The sequence below is a fragment of the Theropithecus gelada genome, chromosome 2 (assembly GCF_003255815.1).
Source record: "Theropithecus gelada isolate Dixy chromosome 2, Tgel_1.0, whole genome shotgun sequence".
In the NCBI taxonomy this organism is placed as follows: Eukaryota; Metazoa; Chordata; class Mammalia; order Primates; family Cercopithecidae; genus Theropithecus; species Theropithecus gelada.
In genome coordinates, this window is record NC_037669.1 from 52,057,147 (window position 1) to 52,074,620 (window position 17,474).

A 17,474-nucleotide genomic window follows, 5' to 3' on the forward strand; every position below is an offset into this window, starting at 1 on the left:
TCCTGCACGTTGCATTGGCCCTAGATATTTGGGAAGATAATCCAGTCCTTCCTGGCTCAAGTCCAAGTAGAACCCTGGAGAGGACTGGGTGGTCCCTGGGGTGGGAAGGGTGGGAAATGCTCATCCCCTGGCCTCTATGTGCCTTGCAGATGGAGAGACAGATTTCCATAAGCAAGATGGGAAGGCTGGACTATTTTCCCAAGAACAGTATGAGAGAGACAAGTCTTCTTCCTCCTCCTCCTCTTCCTCCTCATCCTCTTCCTCCTCCTCCTCCTCAGGTATAGCAAAGATTTAAATATATGTGCATTATTCAAGAAAAAGATTTACATGGGGAAACAATCCCCCATACTTGAAGTCATTGAAGTATTTGAAACTCCAATACTGTTTCTCCACATTCTCTTCTAGAGCCGATCTGTCCACACGTCCTTCTATGTACACAGTTATAATTGATAGTATAGGCAATTCTGTCCTCCATTTAAAAATTTCCCCCATCTTGTCCTAAGCTTTTTGCCATGTTATTCTGTAATATCTCTGCAGCTATTTTTATTTATTTATTTATTTATTTATTTATTTATTTATTTATTATTTATTTTGAGATGGAGTCTTGCTCAGTCGCCCAGGCTGGAGTGCAGTAGTGCAATCTCGGCTTACTGCAAGCTCTGCCTCCCGGGTTCACGCCATTCTCCTGCCTCAGCCTCCCAAGTAGCTGGGACTACAGGCGCCCGCTGCCACGCCCAGCTAAGTTTTTGCATTTTTAGTAGAGACGGGGGTTTCACTGTGTTAGCCAGGATGGTCTCGATCTCCTGACCTCGTGATCCACCGCCTCGGCCTCCCAAAGTGCTGGGATTACAGGCATGAGCCACTGCGCCCGGCCTCTGCAGTTATTTTTAATGTTTACCGAACAGCCCCTCAAGTGGCTGCATCTCATGTAAAGTAACATTTAGGTTTATTAGGGGCACCCCAGTGCCATAGTCAAAGCATGTGTTACAGGTTCAAATCCTGTCTTTACCACTAATTAGCTACATGTTCTTGGGTAAACTGCTCAACCCCTGGCTGCCTCAGTGCCCTCATCTATAAGATGGGGATGATAGCAATACATAATACCTCATGGGATTCTTGTGAGGATTAAATTCGTTATACAGGTAAAGTCTTAGCAAAAAGGACATATTAATAGCTCTAAAAGTAATTGTTGTGTTATGATCTTCCCCTCCCAGGTTTATCATGCTCATGAGCATCCTTGTGCGAAAGCTTTTGCCTTTTGAATTTTTGTACAAATAATTCCTAAGTATTGATTCCTTGCCAGTACTTTAGTGGGTTTAGAGGAACAACATCTCCAATAGCATCTTTTTTTTTTTTTTTTTTTTTTTTTGAGACACAGTCTTGCTCTGTCGCCCAGGCTGAAGTGCAGTGGTATGATCTTGGCTCACTGCAACCTCTGCCTCCTGGGCTCAAGCGATTCTCCTGCCTCAGCCTCCTGAGTAGCTGGGATTACAGGCACTTGCCACCATGCCTGGCCAAATTTTTGTATTTTTAGTAGAGACAAAGTTTCTCCATGTTGGCCAGGCTGGTCTTGAAGTCCTGATCTCAGGTGATCTGCCCGCCTCGGCCTCCCAAAGTGCTGGGATTACAGGCATGAGCCACTGTGCCTGGCCTCCAATAGCATCTTGATTACAAATAACCACATTATTCTCCAAGAAACAGCAGAATGTTCTTTCATTTGTATTCTTTTAATTCAAAATATAAGGCTGAATTTTATAGCAGTAGCACCAGCAATATTTATTGAAGGCTTACTCTGTGCTGGGAGCGGTTCTAAGCACTTGCATGTAATAACTCAATTCTCCCAGCAACCCATAAAGGAAGGTACTATTATTATTCCCAGTTTACAAGTGAGAAAACTGAAGCACAGAGAGGACAACTGACCTGCTCTAAGAGAACTCAGTAACCAACTTGGGATTCCCTGGAGGTTTTTGTGGAACCGGGGAGGCTAACTCTCCTCAGCCAGAGCTCCTGCACTATGATCTCTTTTATGCCGTGGGCTTGAGCTTAAGATTTTATTTAGTGGAAGGTCCCCTGGGCTGGAAGGAAAAAAAAAAAAAAGAAAAGAAAAGCTCTGGTCTTATGTCCTCATGTTGCAAATGCTGAGACCAAGGCCCAAAGCCACAAAATCAATGATCATTTCAGCAGAGGAGGGAGAGTGGTCAGTGGGCCCCGTGGGTTTGTTTGTAGCCAGTCTCCTCATGGCACTGGAAAGGAAGCTGTCTCCCCAATTAAACACAAAAAACGAGAAAACACACAAGCCCACCGTGTATGAGGTTTGGCTCTGGAAGAAGAGTTTCCAGGTGCAGGGAGGGGGCTGTTTGTTGCCTGTCGTTTTGTTTCTCCTCCCTGGGCCGGAAGGAGTGTTCTGTCCTCTGGTTGTCCCTCAAGGAGTGCTGCTCCTCCAAAAATGTCCCCCATGTGACCATAATCCCTGGCACCCAGGCACCCTGGAGTCTCCACCTCATACATGGGACTGGCTGAAATTAGCCAAATGGAGCACTAAGAGAAAGCAGCAGGAGAAAGCCACAGTCCTAGAAGCATGAAGACAGGCTGACATTCAGGATCCTGGTCCCTGATCCTACCGTGACTGACCTGCAGCCAGAACATGGGGACCTGTTACCCCAGAGGCCCCAAGTCTGGGTACCTCATTGCAGCCCTGCCGTCCTCACACGCAGGACCCTCACTCATAGTCACATCCAGTATCTCTCTCCCACATACCTGTTTTTTTTATTTATTTATTTTTACTTATTTATTTATTTTTTTGAGACAGAGTCTTGCACTGTTGCCCAGGCTGGAGTGCAGTGGCGTGATCTCGGCTCACTGCAACCTCCGCCTCTTGGGTTCACACCATTCTCCTGCCTCGCCTCCCGAGGAGCTGGGACTACAGGCACCCGCCACCACCCCCGGCTAATTTTTTGTACTTTTAATAGAGACGGGGTTTTACCGTGTTAGCCAGGATGGTCTCGATCTCCTGACCTCGTGATCCGCCGGCCTCAGCCTCCCAAAGTACTGGGATTACAGGCGTGAGCCACCGCGCCTAGCCCACATACCTGTTTTAATCTAGCTATTTTTAGATGAAGTTTTATTGTCAACTGTAAAAGATTACACACAGGTACTTTATAGAAAATATAGAGTATATAGGGAAACAGAAATATGAGAAAATAAATCACCCTTTGCTCCATTACCCAGAGATAACCACCCAAAACGTATTAGTGTATTCCTTACATTTATTTAACAAATATTTACTGAGCACCAAACTTGTGCCAGTCTTTGTCATGGGTACTAGGGACGCTAGCAAAGAATAGTGAGTCTTTTTTTTTTTTTTTTTTGAGACAGAGTCTCGCCCTCTGTCGCCCAGGTTGGAGTGCAGTGGCGCGATCTCAGCTCACTGCAACCTCCACCCCTTCAGGTTTAAGCAGTTCTTTGCCTCAGCCTCCAGAGTAACTGGGATTACAGGCGCATGCCACCACACCCAGCTAACTTTTTTGTATATTTTTAGTAGAGATGGGGTTTTACCATCTTGGCCAGGCTGGTCTTGAAGTCCTGACCTTGTGATCCACCTGCCTTGGCCTCCCAAAGTGCTGGGATTATAGGCGTGAGACACCATGCCCAGCCGAACAGTGAGTCTTTCTGCCATGGTTAACTTTTTTTATTTATTTATTTATAAAGAAAAGAGGCTGGGCGCAGTGGCTCACTCCTGCAATTCCAGCACTTTGGGAGGCCAAGGCAAGCAGATCACCTGAGGTTAGGAGTTCAAGACCAGCCTGGCCAACATGGTGAAACCCTTTCTCTACTAAAAATACAAAAATTAGTCAAGTGTGGTGGCGGGCGCCTGTAATCCCAGTTACTCAGGAGGCTGAGGCAGGAGAATCACTGAAGCTGGGAGGCGGAGGTTACAGTGAGCCAAGATTGTGCCATTGCACTCCAGCTTGGGTGACAGAGTGAGACTCCGTTTCAAAAAAAAAGAAAAAGAGAAAGAAAAAAGGTGCATTTAGCTCACAGTTCTGCAGTTTGGGTAATTTTTTAAGTAACTCAATCAGAGAGCATATACAAAAAATAGTCTTCATTTTAAACAGCATATATTCCATAATACCTTTTATTTAAAAAAATTGTATTAGGCTGGACAGGGTGGCTCACGCCTGTAATTCCAGCACTTTGGGAGGCCAAGGTGGGTGGATCAATTGAGTCCAGGAGTTCGAGACCAGCATGGGCAACATAGCGAAACCCCATCTCTACTAAAATACAAAAAATTAGCTGGGCATGGTGGCACATACCTGTAATCCCAGCTATTCAGGAGGCTGGGGTGTGAAGATCACTTGAGCCTGGAAGGTCAAGGCTACAGTGAGCCCTGATTGTACCACTGCACTTCAGCCTTGGTGACAGAGTAAGACCCTGTCTCCAAAAAAATTGTATTATGAATATATCACAGAAAAAGCTAAAACAATGTTTATTCACACATTGATGGCAATTGTCTCTAGTGGATAAAATTTAGAGTAATTGCCAGCTGTGGTGGTGCACACCTGTAATTCCAGCACTTTGGGAGGCCAAGGTGGGTGGATCACCTGAGGTCAGGAATTCACAACTAGCCTGACTAATATGGTGAAACCTCCTCTCTAGTTTAAAAAAAAAAAAATGGCTGGGCGCCGTGGCTCAAGCCTGTAATCCCAGCACTTTGGGAGGCCGAGATGGGCGGATCACAAGGTCAGGAGATCAAGACCATCCTGGCTAACACGGTGAAACCCCGTCTCTACTAAAAAATACAAAAATCTAGCCGGGTGAGGTGGCGGGCGCCTGTTGTCCCAGCTACTCGGGAGGCTGAGGCAGGAGAATGGCGTAAACCTGGGAGGCGGAGCTTGCAGTGAGCTGAGATCCGGCCACTGCACTCCAGCCTGGGCAACAAGAGCAAAACTCCGTCTCAAAAAAAAAAAAAAAAAAAAAAGCCAGGCGCGGTGGCTCATGCCTCTAATCCCAGCACTTTGGGAGGCCAAGGCGGGCGGATAACCTGAGGTCGGGAGTTCAAGACTAGCCTGACCAACATGGAGAAACCCTGTCTCTACTAAAAGTACAAAATTAGCCGGGCGTGGTGGTGGGCGCTTGTAATCCCAGCTACTAGGGAGGCCGAGGCAGGAGAATCGCTTGAACCTGGGAGGTGGAGGTTGCAGTGAGCTGAGATCACGCCATTGCACTCCAGCCTGGGCAACGAGAGAGAAACTCTGTCTCAAATAAAAAAAAAAAAGAAAGAAAGAAAATTGGAATAACTTTTACTTTGTTTTCTGTATTTCTTTATTTTGCAACATGCATTATCTTTTTAGCAATAAAAAGTCATTTTTTGCACTGATGAATATTTGTGAAATATAGAAGAGAATAGAAGTCAAAATCCTCTCTTCTGAGATAAACACCACTGTTGTGATTTTGTTGAGCTTCCCAATCCCTCTTCCTCCTTATCCAATTGAGATCACAGATGCACTGATGTTTAAGCACAATTAATTTGGTTTCCTGGAATTTTTTAAATTGCCCATGACTGACCAGGAGGTCCCATGGTCCTGTCTTGGGATAAAGGAATCTTTTGGACCTGGAGCCAGAAACTCGTAGACCTGAATTCTTGGAATGCTGACTGGCCAAAGAGCACAAATGACAACCATTTTCAAGTCTTGATCAAGCTCCTGTTCACAGCTAGGCACCCTTGCAGGGTGGAGAACCCAGGTCATGTCCTTCAGGAGATGAAATGTTTGGAGAGAGGCACATCATGAGACCGCTGGCCTTCATGTCCATTGAGTCAAGGACAAACAGTTGGTGCTATAGAAACCCCAGCAGGGAAAGGCAAGACCAGTGTGAGCTGGGGCAGTTGGCAAAGGCTTTCTATAGGAGGTGTGACATCAGCTTAAGCTTCTCAATAACACAGACAAACAGGAAGGATATTCCGGCAGGTGGGAGACACAGCAAACATCCAGAGCCAGTGTGATGGGTGGGGAAACAGAGATGACACAGCCCCTGCACTTGGTGGGATGGAAGCCATCTCAGTACTGTGACGCCTCATGGGACCTTGTCTTATCTTCATGGAAGTCTTATAAAGTAGGCAAGGCAGCAGCAGAAATATTATATAGACATGAAATCAACAGAAATATTAAGGGATTTGTCCAAAGTCACACAGAATGTGAGTGGCAGGTCTCCTATCTCCAGTCCCCAAATCAGAGTTCCTCCCACCAAACCACACTCTTTGCATAAACTAAATTCTGAGAATGGCCACCAGAATGAACGCATTCCCAGCTCAGTCCAGGCTGAGCTTCTCCTCCAGCTTGTGTTTGTTCCCCGCAGAGAGCAGCGATGAAGACCAGCACCCCAGAGCAACCAGAAAACGTCGACGGAGCCTGGGGGCTGGACACCCCCATGGGAACAGCTCACCCGGTAGGCAATAGGCCTTACCATTTTTCTTTTGCCTACTCACTCACTGTTAAGTTTCTCAGTGGGACTGAACCTGCCTGTGTGATGTTCTTCACAGCATTGTTTACGGCAGGATAAAATAGGAAATAGCCTGACAGCAGCAGAATAAAGGATGCTACACCCTGTCCTGGTGACAGCTCTGCTCTTCATCTGAACCAAAAAGAAAGATGCCAAATCATAGAATTAATTTGATCTCATATATACTTTATAAAAATTCAGACATATGGTTATAATCAAAACTGGAAGGAAAAATACCAAAATGTTAATAGTGGTTATCTCAAGATGGTGGAATTATAAGTGATTTTTATTTTCCCTTTTTTGAACTGTCCTATACTATAAATAATTTACAATGAGCATGTTTTATTTTTTATTTATTTATTTTTTTGAGACAGGGTTTCACTCTTGTTGCCCAGGCTGGAGTGCAATGGCGCGATCTTGGGTCACCATAACCTCCACCTCCCGGGTTCAAGCAATTTTCCTTCCTCAGCCTCCCAAGTAGGAGGCTAGGATTACAGGCATGTGCCACCATGCCTGGCTAATTTTGTATTTTTAGTAGAGATGGGGTTTTACCATGTTGCTCAGGCTGGTCTCCAACTCCTGGACTCAAGTGATCCACCCACCTCGGCCTCCCAAAGTGCTGGGATTACAGGGGTAAGCCGCTGCGCCTGGCAGAGCATGTTTTATTTTTACAACCAGGAAATAATTTTTGCAAAAGAAATAAACAACAAATTTCATAGGAAGGAAAGACCACTGGGAAAAGGGCTGAATTATTGCCTAGTACAGAACCTGTTACACAGAAGCTGTTTAATAAATGCTGCCCATGAGGCTAGAGCTGAGCCCTGGGTTCTCTTTCTGGATATAAACATGATTAGGAACGCAGGCTTTGGCAACAGACCTAGTAGAGTTGCCACTTGCTGGCTATATGACTTTGGGAAAATAATGTAACTGTTTGAGCCTCAGTGTCCTTATCTGTATAATGGGTGGGGTAGGTACTAATACCTTCTTCATAGGATGTCTGTGAGGAGCAAATGAAGTATTAAATATAAATCACTTAGTACAGTGTTGGTGCATGCTAGTGCCCAATATATACCCACTATTAACCCTGAGCAAGGTCCAAGTCCTCTTAGGTCTTGAGTGCTTTATGAATGTGGTCACCTCTGGAAGCTCTGGGGGCATCAGAGAGGGCAAAGGGAAGGTACTTGTGCTGCCTTGCCTCTTGAAGACCACCCCCCACCTCACCTCCAGCACAAGGACTCTGGTACTTCTTTTTTTTGAGACGGAGTCTCGCTCTGTCACCCAGGCTGGAGTGCAGTGGCCGGATCTCAGCTCACTGCAAGCTCCGCCTCCCGGGTTTATGCCATTCTCCTGCCTTAGCCTCCCGAGTAACTGGGACTACAGGTGCCCACCACCTCGCCCAGCTAGTTTTTTGTGTTTTTTAGTAGAGAGGGGGTTTCACCATGTTAGCCAGGATGGTCTCGATCTCCTGACCTCGTGATCCGCCCGTCTCGGCCTCCCAAAGTGCTGGGATTACAGGCTTGAGCCACCGCGCCCGGCCGGACTCTGGTACTTCTTAAGCTTCAAAGCCATGGGAGATGGAAGTGGCCTGGGTCACTGTGTTTGGGAGTGCTGACTAAGGGGTTTGTCTCCATCCAGGTCCTGGGCATGGGGAGCCTGACGTTTTGAAGGATGAGCTTCAGCTCTATGGAGGTAATCACTTGCCCAGTGGCTTTGGAGAAAACAATTAGACGAAGGAAAAGAGGGCTTTGTTGGGCGGAAACAAGGTCATGAGGGTGATTCATGAGCTGAAAAGTCCCACCCAAATACAGGAGATGTGGCCAGTTGGGTGGTTATGACATTGGCAGGTGGGGAGGTGGGCATGAGATTGTCTTGAGGAAATCCTGCATTTTCTGGGGTCTTTGTTTGTTTTGAGACGGAGTCTCACTCTGTCGCCCAGGCTGGAGTGCAGTGGTGTAATCTCAGCTCACTGCAACTTCCACCTCCCGAATTCAAGTGATTCTCCTGCCTCAGCCTCCCCAGTAGGTGCGACCACAGGTGCACACCACCACACCCAGCTAATTTTTTGTATTTTTAGTAGAGACGGGGTTTCACTATGTTGGCCAGGATGGTCTTGATCTCCTGACCTTGTGATCTGCCCACCTCGGCCTCCCGAAGTGCTGGGATTACAGGCGTGAGCCACCGCGTCCAGCCAATCCTGCATTTTCGTCTGAGCTATAACCTTGACTTATGGGGTGACCATGAACAGTCACCCACTTTTCTGGGCCTCAGCTCCTAAACGAGTAGAATGGGACGTGATCGGTAACCCCTCTCTTGGAATACTGGGCTGTTTCAGCACACAAGGAAAAATTAAGGATCTGATCTCCACAATACCCATTTTACAGAATAATTATTTCTAATACCCTGATTACTACAGTGAGGAGGCATAAATAATATGGCGCTTTGGTTGGTAGCACTAGGATGCAATAGAACTTGTAGAATGAGAAACAAAAAAAGAAAAAAAAAAGAACTTGTAGAATGAACTCTTTTGCCAAAGAATATGACAAATGCACACTACTAGATAAGAAAGCTTTAATATCTGTGTTTAATCCAATATTTCTGAAATCTACATCGTCTCCTAATGCCTGGCAATAACCTAAGTAAAACAGTGGAAAACACTTATGTATATGCTAAAGAAAAGATTTCATTTGTTATGTAACAAATACAATCAGTGGTTGCCTCTGGGTCATCTGTCTTGTGGGTTTTTGTTTTTGTCTTTTGTTTTTTTTTTTGCGACACGGTCTCACTCTGTTGTCCAGGCTGCAATGCGGTGGTGTGATCATGACTCACTACAGCCTCAACCTCCTGGGCCCAGGTGATCCTCCCATCTCAGTCTCCCAGGTAGCTGGGACTACAGATGTGTGCCACCACACTCAGCTAATTTTTTGTATTTTTTAGTAGAGACAGAGTTTTGCCATGTTGCCCAGGCTGGTCTCGAACTACTGAGCTCAAGTGATCCTCCCGCCTTGGCCTCCCAAAGTGCTAGAATTACAGCATCTTTCTTTTCTTTCTTCCTTTTTTTTGTTACAGAAACAAGTATAATCTGGTTTAGAAAAATGTTTTTAATTACTCAAGTAATTTAAGAAAGGTTTCACTGGGTGTAAAATAAGATAAACCTTTATGTTCATACATATTTTAAAATATTTTTCTCATTAAGTAATTCATATTCACTGTAGAAAATGTAGATACAGTCACGTATTCATGAATTACTTCTTTCCCCTAGACATTGGAGGTGCTTGGTAAATTACATTGCTTAAGTCTCATTTCATGTTGTCCTTGATATGCTCTCTACACTCTCCGTATTGGCTCCTCTGGTCACTTTGCAGATGGCGTTCAGTGTGCTGAGTGCCTATTGTCACATGCTAAGTGCCCCTTGTGGTGTTCATGTCCTGGGGCTGCCCTGAGGGACAGGAAATGTACAGAAGTCAGGGCCTGATGGTAGGAAGATCATACAAGTGCCTGTCTGCCCTTAAGGGAAAGAAGATGACAGGCTAGGAGCAAGGTCACCAGGGAACTAGAACAGGCACCAAGAACCACATGGTGAATGGTGTGGGAAGGACACCCAGGACTGGATTAATGCAGAGGTGGCAGCTCAGGTCTATAGGACTCAACTCACCCTTGGCAGCCCAGACAAGTGGTTCAACAATCAGGGCGGGAGCCAAGGATTGAGGTGTACAAGCCAGCTTGGCTCCCCCATGCTCAGACCCTGGTAGGTCTAGAAGCCAGCAAGATGGCATGAGCTTGGAGTTGCCTGTCTAGTCCAGAGTTCTATGGGTAAAAGGCAGCAGGTGTCATCACCTGCATCTGGATAGCCTGGAGCAGGCATGTGCAAATGGGTGGCCCATGTGGGCAGATGCTTTTTATCTGGCTCACAGAATGGCTTTTGGGGGGTCAGGTTAGGGGTAGGTTTGTTTTTTTATTTTTTGGTTTTTTTGAGATGCGGTCTCACTCCTTTGCTTAGGCTGGAGTGCAGTGGTGCCATCTCGGCTCACTGCAACCTCCACCTTCCGGGCTCAAACGATTCTCCTACCTTAGCCTCCTGAGAAGCTGGGACTACATGCATGCGCCACCATGCCCAGCTAATTTTTGTATTTTTGGTAGAGACAGGATTTTACCATATTTCCCAGGCTGGTCTTGAACTCCTGGATTCAAGTGATCTATCTGCCTTGACCTTCCAAAGTGCTGGGATTACAAGTGTGAACCGTCGTGCCCGGCCCACACAGAAACACAGAATGCTTTTTTTTTTTTTTTTTTCCTGTGTTTTTAGTAGAGATGGAGTTTCACTGTGTTAGCCAGGTTGGTCTCGATCTCCTGACCTTATGATCCACCCGCCTCAGCCTCCCAAAGTTCTGGGATTACAGGTGTGAGTCACCGCACCCGGCCCAGAACGCTTTATTTATTTATTTATTTTGAGACAGAGTCTTGCTCTGTTGCCCAGGCTGGAGTGCAGTGGTGTGATCTTGGCTCACTGCACACTCCGCCTCCTGGGTTCATGCCAGTCTCCTGCCTCATCCTCCCAAGTAACTGGGACTACAGACGGCCGCCACCACGCCCGGCTAATTTTTTTGTGTTTTCAGTAGAGACGGGGTTTCACTGTGTTCACCAGGATGGTCTCGATCTCCTGACCTCGTGATCCTCCCGCCTCAGCCTCCCAAAGTGCTGGGATTACAGGCATGAGCCACCGTGCCAGGCCTAGAATGCTTTTTTTTTTTTTTTTTTTTTTGAGACGGAGTCTCGCTCTGTCGCCCAGGCTGGAGTGCAGTGGCCGGATCTCAGCTCACTGCAAGCTCCGCCTCCTGGGTTTACGCCATTCTCCTGCCTCAGCCTCCCGAGTAGCTGGGACTACAGGCGCCCGCCACCTCGCCCGGCTAGTTTTTTGTATTTTTAGTAGAGACGGGGTTTCACCGTGTTAGCCAGGATGGTCTCGATCTCCTGACCTTGTGATCCGCCCGTCTCGGCCTCCCAAAGTGCTGGGATTACAGGCTTGAGCCACCGCGCCCGGCCTAGAATGCTTTTTTAAAATTATGATTGTGTGGCCAGGCGCTGTGGCTCACGCCTGTAATCCCAGCACTTTGGGAGGCTGAGGCAGGTGGATCACTTGAGGTTAAGAGTTCAAGACCAGCCTGGCCAACATGGCAAAACCCCGTCTCTACTAAAAATACAAAAATTAGCCAGATGTGGTAGCACCCTTAATCCCAGCTACTCAGGAGCCTGAGGCAGGAGAATTGCTTGAACCTGGGAGGCAGAGGTTGCAGTGAGCTGAGATCATGCCACTGTACTCCAGCCTGGGCGGCAAAGTGAGACTCTGTCTCAAATAAATAAATAAATAAATATTATAAATATATAATAGATAATTTATACAAATTATATAATATATAAATATATGTTTATATATAATTATATAATATATAAATGTATATAAATATGTTTTTATATAATTATATAATATATAAATATATAAAAATATGTTTATATATTATATAATATATAAATATATAAAAATATGTTTATATATTATATAATATATAAATATATAAAAATATGTTTATATATTATATAATATATAAATATATAAAAATATGTTTATATATTATATAATATATAAATATATAAAAATATGTTTATATATTATATAATATATAAATATATAAAAATATGTTTATATATTATATAATATATAAATATATATAAATTATATATATATAATTATGATTGTGAGAGCCAGACACTATGGCTCGCACCTGTAATCCCAGCTACTTGGGAGGCTGAGGCAGGAAGAGTGCTTCAGCCCAAGCATTTGAGACTGCAGTGAGTCATGATTGTGCCATTGCCCTGCAACCTGGATGACAGAGAGAGAACCTGTCTCTAAATAAATAAATTTTAAAAATAAAATTATGAATGTAAATATATTTCAACAATTCTACACCACATTTTTTTCACATTTGAATATTTCTGAAATCAGGATGCATCTTAAAAATCACTGGCAAAGTTAGGCATAGTAGTTCATGACTATAATCCCAGCACTTTGGGAGGCCAAGGTGGGAGGATTGCTTGAGCTCAGGAGTTCAAGACCAGCCTGGACAACATAGCAAGGCCCTATCTCTGTTTTAAAAAATCACTGGCGGCTGGGCGCAGTGGCTCGCGCCTGTAATCCCAGCACTTTGGGAGGCCGAGGCGGGCAGATCACGAAGTCAGGAGATCAAGACCATCCTGGCTAACACAGTGAAACCCCATCTGTACTAAAAATACAAAAAAATTAGCCAGGCGTGGTGGCGGGCGTCTGCAGTCCCAGCAACTCAGGAGGGTGAGGCAGGAGAATGGTGTGAACCTGGGAGGCAGAGCTTGCAGTGAGCGGAGATCGCACCACTGCACTCCAGCCCGGGGGACAGAGCGAGACTTCATCTCAAAAAAAAAAAAAAAAAATCACTAGCAACTTATAGTTATAACTGTCAAGGGCTTTTCCTACATGGTAGTACATAAAATAATGTCATGTCTCACAAGCAATGGCATTTTGATTTGAGAGTTGCCAAACTTTGTTTTTTTTTTTTTTTTTTTTGAGACAGAGTCTCACTCTGTCGCCAGGCCGGAGTGCAGTGGTGTGATCTCAGCTCACTGCAACCTCTGCCTCCTGGGTTTGAGCGATTATCCTGCCTCAGCCTCCCAAGTAGCTGGGACTATAGGCGCGTGCTACCATGCCCAGCTAATTTTTGTGTTTTTAGTAGAGACGGGGTTTCACCATGTTAGCCAGAATGGTCTCAATCTCTTGACCTTGTGATCCGCCCACCTCGGCCTCCCAAAGTGTTGGGATTACAGGCGTGAGTCACCGCGCCCGGCCCAAACGTTTTTATAATTAGGAAGTTTAACTGAAAACCTGGCTTCTCTGGGGAAATTGACAGACCTGTAAGAGTGGGCAGGCATTCCTACAGCAGCTTTCTGTGGCTGGTGGGTGGTGGCTGCCCCTTTAGTTGGAACAGGAACCCTCCAGCCGGCTCCATTCCCCACCTGGCACACTCCAGGTTAAGTGGAAGGTCTCCCAGCAGGATCCACCTTCCCTGAAGCATGACTTCTCCCTCCCCAGAGGATCATGGGTATATGATCACTGATTTCCTTTCTGTGCAGATGCTCCAGGAGAGGTGGTACCCTCTGGGGAATCAGGTGAGTGTCCAGTTAGGGGAGAGAGGTTGTTGGTGCTGGTGTTGAGCCGGGTCTAGGCATCACCTCTCCCCTAAGACAGCCAGCTCCTGTTGGGGTATCTGACTGTGAGAAACAGGAGCCCCAGGTCCACTGAGCCTAGGCTCATCAAGCGGGCTGGGCCAGCTGTGGCATGAAGCAGGGAGCCCGGGGAGCTTGGAAAGCTGTCCCAGCAAGACCCAAGGAGATTACAACCAACCAGCCATCAATAGAAAGGAGGATCCTTGGGGGGCTGCAGAATTCCATGGGGACATTTTTTTAGGTCACCTATAGCCTTCCCCAGGGTGGAGGCAGCTGTTAAGGCACCCCAAGCAGGGTTGGGCACTAATGTTGAGTTTCTCGTTTCCAGGACTCCGAAGGAGAGGCTCTGACCCAGCAAGTGGTAAATATACAAGCTCAAATAGGACAGCCAGAGTGGGTGTTGATTCCAGACGATGGGTTGGGACTTCAGACAGCCTGAGAGGGTGGGTTAGTCCCAGCAGGGACTGTTGCCAGCCAATGTCACTATGATTCAGAAGGGGGATCTCTAGTGCAGGGGAAATGGAATGGAAGGTGGACTCAGGCCTGAGGAAGGAGGAGGAAGTCAGTGGGGGTTCCAAGGACAGCACCCCCATCTTCACAGTTTTGCTTGACTGGTCCTGCAGTGAGTGCCCTCTGACCCAGGAAGAAGTACCTGGGATATTAATTCTCAATGAGGTAGGGAAGAGAAAATCCCACCTGCTGTCCTGCTTCAAAGTTAAACACTCATCTCTCTCTTGTTCCTAAGGAGAAGTGGAGGCCTCTCAGTTAAGCAGACAGAATATAAAGAAAGATGGTAAGGAACTTGGTGTAGCAGACCTGCTTTTTCCTGTCTGGCTGGATTTCTAGGGGTGAAATAGCACAGTAGCAATCATTACCCACCTCTGTCGTATGCCCAGCAGTTTACGTATTACTCAGCTCAGAATCAACTCAACAGGGTGGGACAATGGTTCCCATTTTGCAGATATGAAAACTGAGGTTCCAGGCTGAGGAGTGGCCTTACAGCTCGTGAGTGGTGTGGCCTGAGCTTGAGCCCTGGTCCTCTGCTCTTTCTGCTATGCACAGTCACTAGGATGGTAAATGCCTTCCAGGCCTTGTGGCCAGGATAGGGAGCTGGAGGTCAGCTGAGCTGAGAGAGTTGTAAGGTTAGATTAGACCAGACTCTGGGAAAGGAGCAGTGAAAATGGGAGTAACCTCCCCGCTCCAGGCCTGGAATCCATGGGGACTTCTAGGAGGAAGGGGAGGGCAAGAGGAAAGACCATGGTGCTCAGCACAGAGACTTTTTGTAATTAAAAAAAAAAAAAAAAAAAAAGGCCAGACATGCTGGCTCACAACTATAATCCCAATACTTTAGGAGGCCAAGATGAGAGGATTGCTTGAGGCCGGGAGTTCAAGACCAGCCTGGGCAACATAGCGAGACCTTGTCTCTACTAAAAATTTAAAAATGCGTTGGGTGTGATGGCATGCACCTGTAGGCCTCGCTACTTGTGAGGCTGAAGCAGGAGAATTGCTTAAGCCTAGGACTTGAAGGTTGCAATGAGCTGTGATCACACAACTGCACTCCACCCTGGGTGACAGAGCAAGACCTTGTCTCCTCTGCCCCCAAAAAAGAGAGAAAGCAGCAGATACTGATTCCCCACCCCTGCCTTCACAGATGAGTTTTTCCATTTCGTCCTCCTGTGCTTTGCCATCGGGGCCTTGCTGGTGTGTTATCACTATTATGCAGGTGAGGGGAGGTGCCCTGGGGAATGCACCAGGGGAATAGCATGGGGGGTGCAGGGGGCAGGGGCGTCAAGACCTGGAGGCTGACCATTCCTTCCCTCACTGCCCTTCCAGACTGGTTCATGTCTCTTGGGGTCGGCCTGCTCACCTTTGCCTCCCTGGAAACGGTTGGCATCTACTTTGGACTAGGTAAGCCCCTCCTCAGCATGTACACACACACAGGCTCTTGGAGGGGTGACGGGTAGAAATACTCATTTTCATACTTATTCAAGTGTGGACCAGAGAGTCACAATCTACACTTTAAAACAAATTTTCCTTATGCTCATGTTTTCTTCCTGACCACTTTCAAGGTCAACGTAAGGTCACTGGCAAAACCCTGTGGGAAAAATGGGCAGCTCCATACAATGCAACAGCAACAGTTTAAAGTGGCAAACAGGCTGGGCCCAGGGCACACGCTCATGATTCCAGTTACTCAGGAGATTGGGGCAAGAGGATCGCTTGAGCCCAGGAATTTGTTCAGCCTGGGCAACATAGCAAGACTCTGTCTATAAAATAAATTGATAAAAGTGGCAAACAAAATAGAACTAGCCAGATACTGAAAACAAGTTAGTTAATGGAGTTGGGAACTGAATTTGGCAAGTGAGTTTCCTGCCACTATTCCTGCTGTTCACGGTTGTTGTTTTCAGTAATAATAACTCGAGTACCATTATCTAAGCTTAACCTGCTGCCTGAAATTCCGCCATCAGAGCTTTGTTTGCATGAGTTAGGTCCTTGTCCAATGGTGGCCAGGTATCCCTTGTGGGGGTACAAACTTAACTCACTTTTTCTTTGCTTCTGAGCAGTGTACCGCATCCACAGCGTCCTGCAAGGCTTCATCCCCCTCTTCCAGAAGTTCAGGCTGACAGGTAACTTTTAAAGTCTTCCTGTGTTCACTCTTTTTCTCCCTAGCAGGGTCTTCATTTAGAAAGAGACTTAGCATACAGGAAAGAACACAGCCCGGAGGCAGAGGACCCAGGTTCGAGTCCTACCTCTGCCAGTTTACTAGCTCTGTGACCCTGGATGAGCCATGTAGCCTTGACTTCCTCAACTGGAAAATAGGTGTAATACTTTTCTGCTACACAAGTGTGTTGTGAAGATCAAGTGAGGAATGGATGCAAAGGCCTGAAGTGTGAAACAGTAGAAAAATGTTAGTCTTCATTCTCTTATAGAACTTTACACTTCCCCAAACACTATCTTCTTCATGGCTATACTTGCCTAATAGCAACTGGGGAGGTAGGCTTTAGCAATGCTACACTTGACCAATAGGAAACTGAGGCTCAGAGAGGTGGAGTGACTCGCCCACAGTCACACAGCTTCAGTGGCTGGGCTGGGCGAAAGCACATCGTCTTTCTTGACTGACAGCTCTGTGACCACCTTATGTCTCAGAATGGAGAGGCCAAGTGGCTGTGCTGGGGAAATATCTGTCTCCTTTAATCCATGTAATAAATAAAAAGAAAACTAGCTATTATGACAGTGGGTCATTGAGACCCATGGCTTCTGGGGTGACTACATCATGCCAGCTGTGAGGGGTACTTGGGCATCTGAGGTGATGGTGGGGATGAAGCCTGCTGCCTTCAGAATCCCATGCCATCTTGTGGCCTTTGCCTTCCAGGGTTCAGGAAGACTGACTGAGGCAGGTGGGCAGCAGAGGCAGGCCCCACTGTGACCACCACTGCGACACCTGAGCCCACAAGGACAGACCGGCATTCTGAGAGATGCGCAGGAGAGCAAGCCAGACCAATAAAAAGAACGCTTTTCCTTCCATGTGGTCTGAATGTTGGCACCAGCCCAGGCAGGGGCATCATTTGGGCAGTACTGCTGTGCAACCCAGCTGCCAGGATGGAAGGCAGAGGGTGGGCGTGGGGCCTGAGCCTTAACAGTACCTGGACCAACAGGAAGATTCTAGGAGGTCATTGCTCTCAGAAGATAGCAAGAGACCATGGGCTCTGCAAGCTGTGATCTGTCTGGGT

General features: G+C 46.6%; 1 protein-coding gene across 3 annotated transcripts in view; it reads left to right on the plus strand.

Annotated features, from left to right (window-relative positions):
• Window positions 1-17,266, plus strand: part of TMEM40 (transmembrane protein 40) — a 32,927-nt gene extending 15,661 nt beyond the window's left edge. The window contains exons 3-12 of one of the 3 annotated variants that reach the window (XM_025376538.1): window positions 150-278; window positions 6,355-6,444; window positions 8,134-8,187; window positions 13,654-13,689; window positions 14,075-14,107; window positions 14,492-14,539; window positions 15,398-15,469; window positions 15,580-15,654; window positions 16,308-16,370; window positions 17,117-17,266. In XM_025376538.1, coding sequence (XP_025232323.1) covers window positions 150-278; window positions 6,355-6,444; window positions 8,134-8,187; window positions 13,654-13,689; window positions 14,075-14,107; window positions 14,492-14,539; window positions 15,398-15,469; window positions 15,580-15,654; window positions 16,308-16,370; window positions 17,117-17,136 — 620 coding nt within the window. In that variant the 3' untranslated portion in view covers window positions 17,137-17,266. The remainder of the gene's footprint in view (window positions 1-149; window positions 279-6,354; window positions 6,445-8,133; window positions 8,188-13,653; window positions 13,690-14,074; window positions 14,108-14,491; window positions 14,540-15,397; window positions 15,470-15,579; window positions 15,655-16,307; window positions 16,371-17,116) is intronic. The other 2 variants (XM_025376540.1, XM_025376541.1) reach the window with 2 other exon arrangements.
• The last annotated feature ends 208 nt before the right edge of the window (window positions 17,267-17,474 follow it).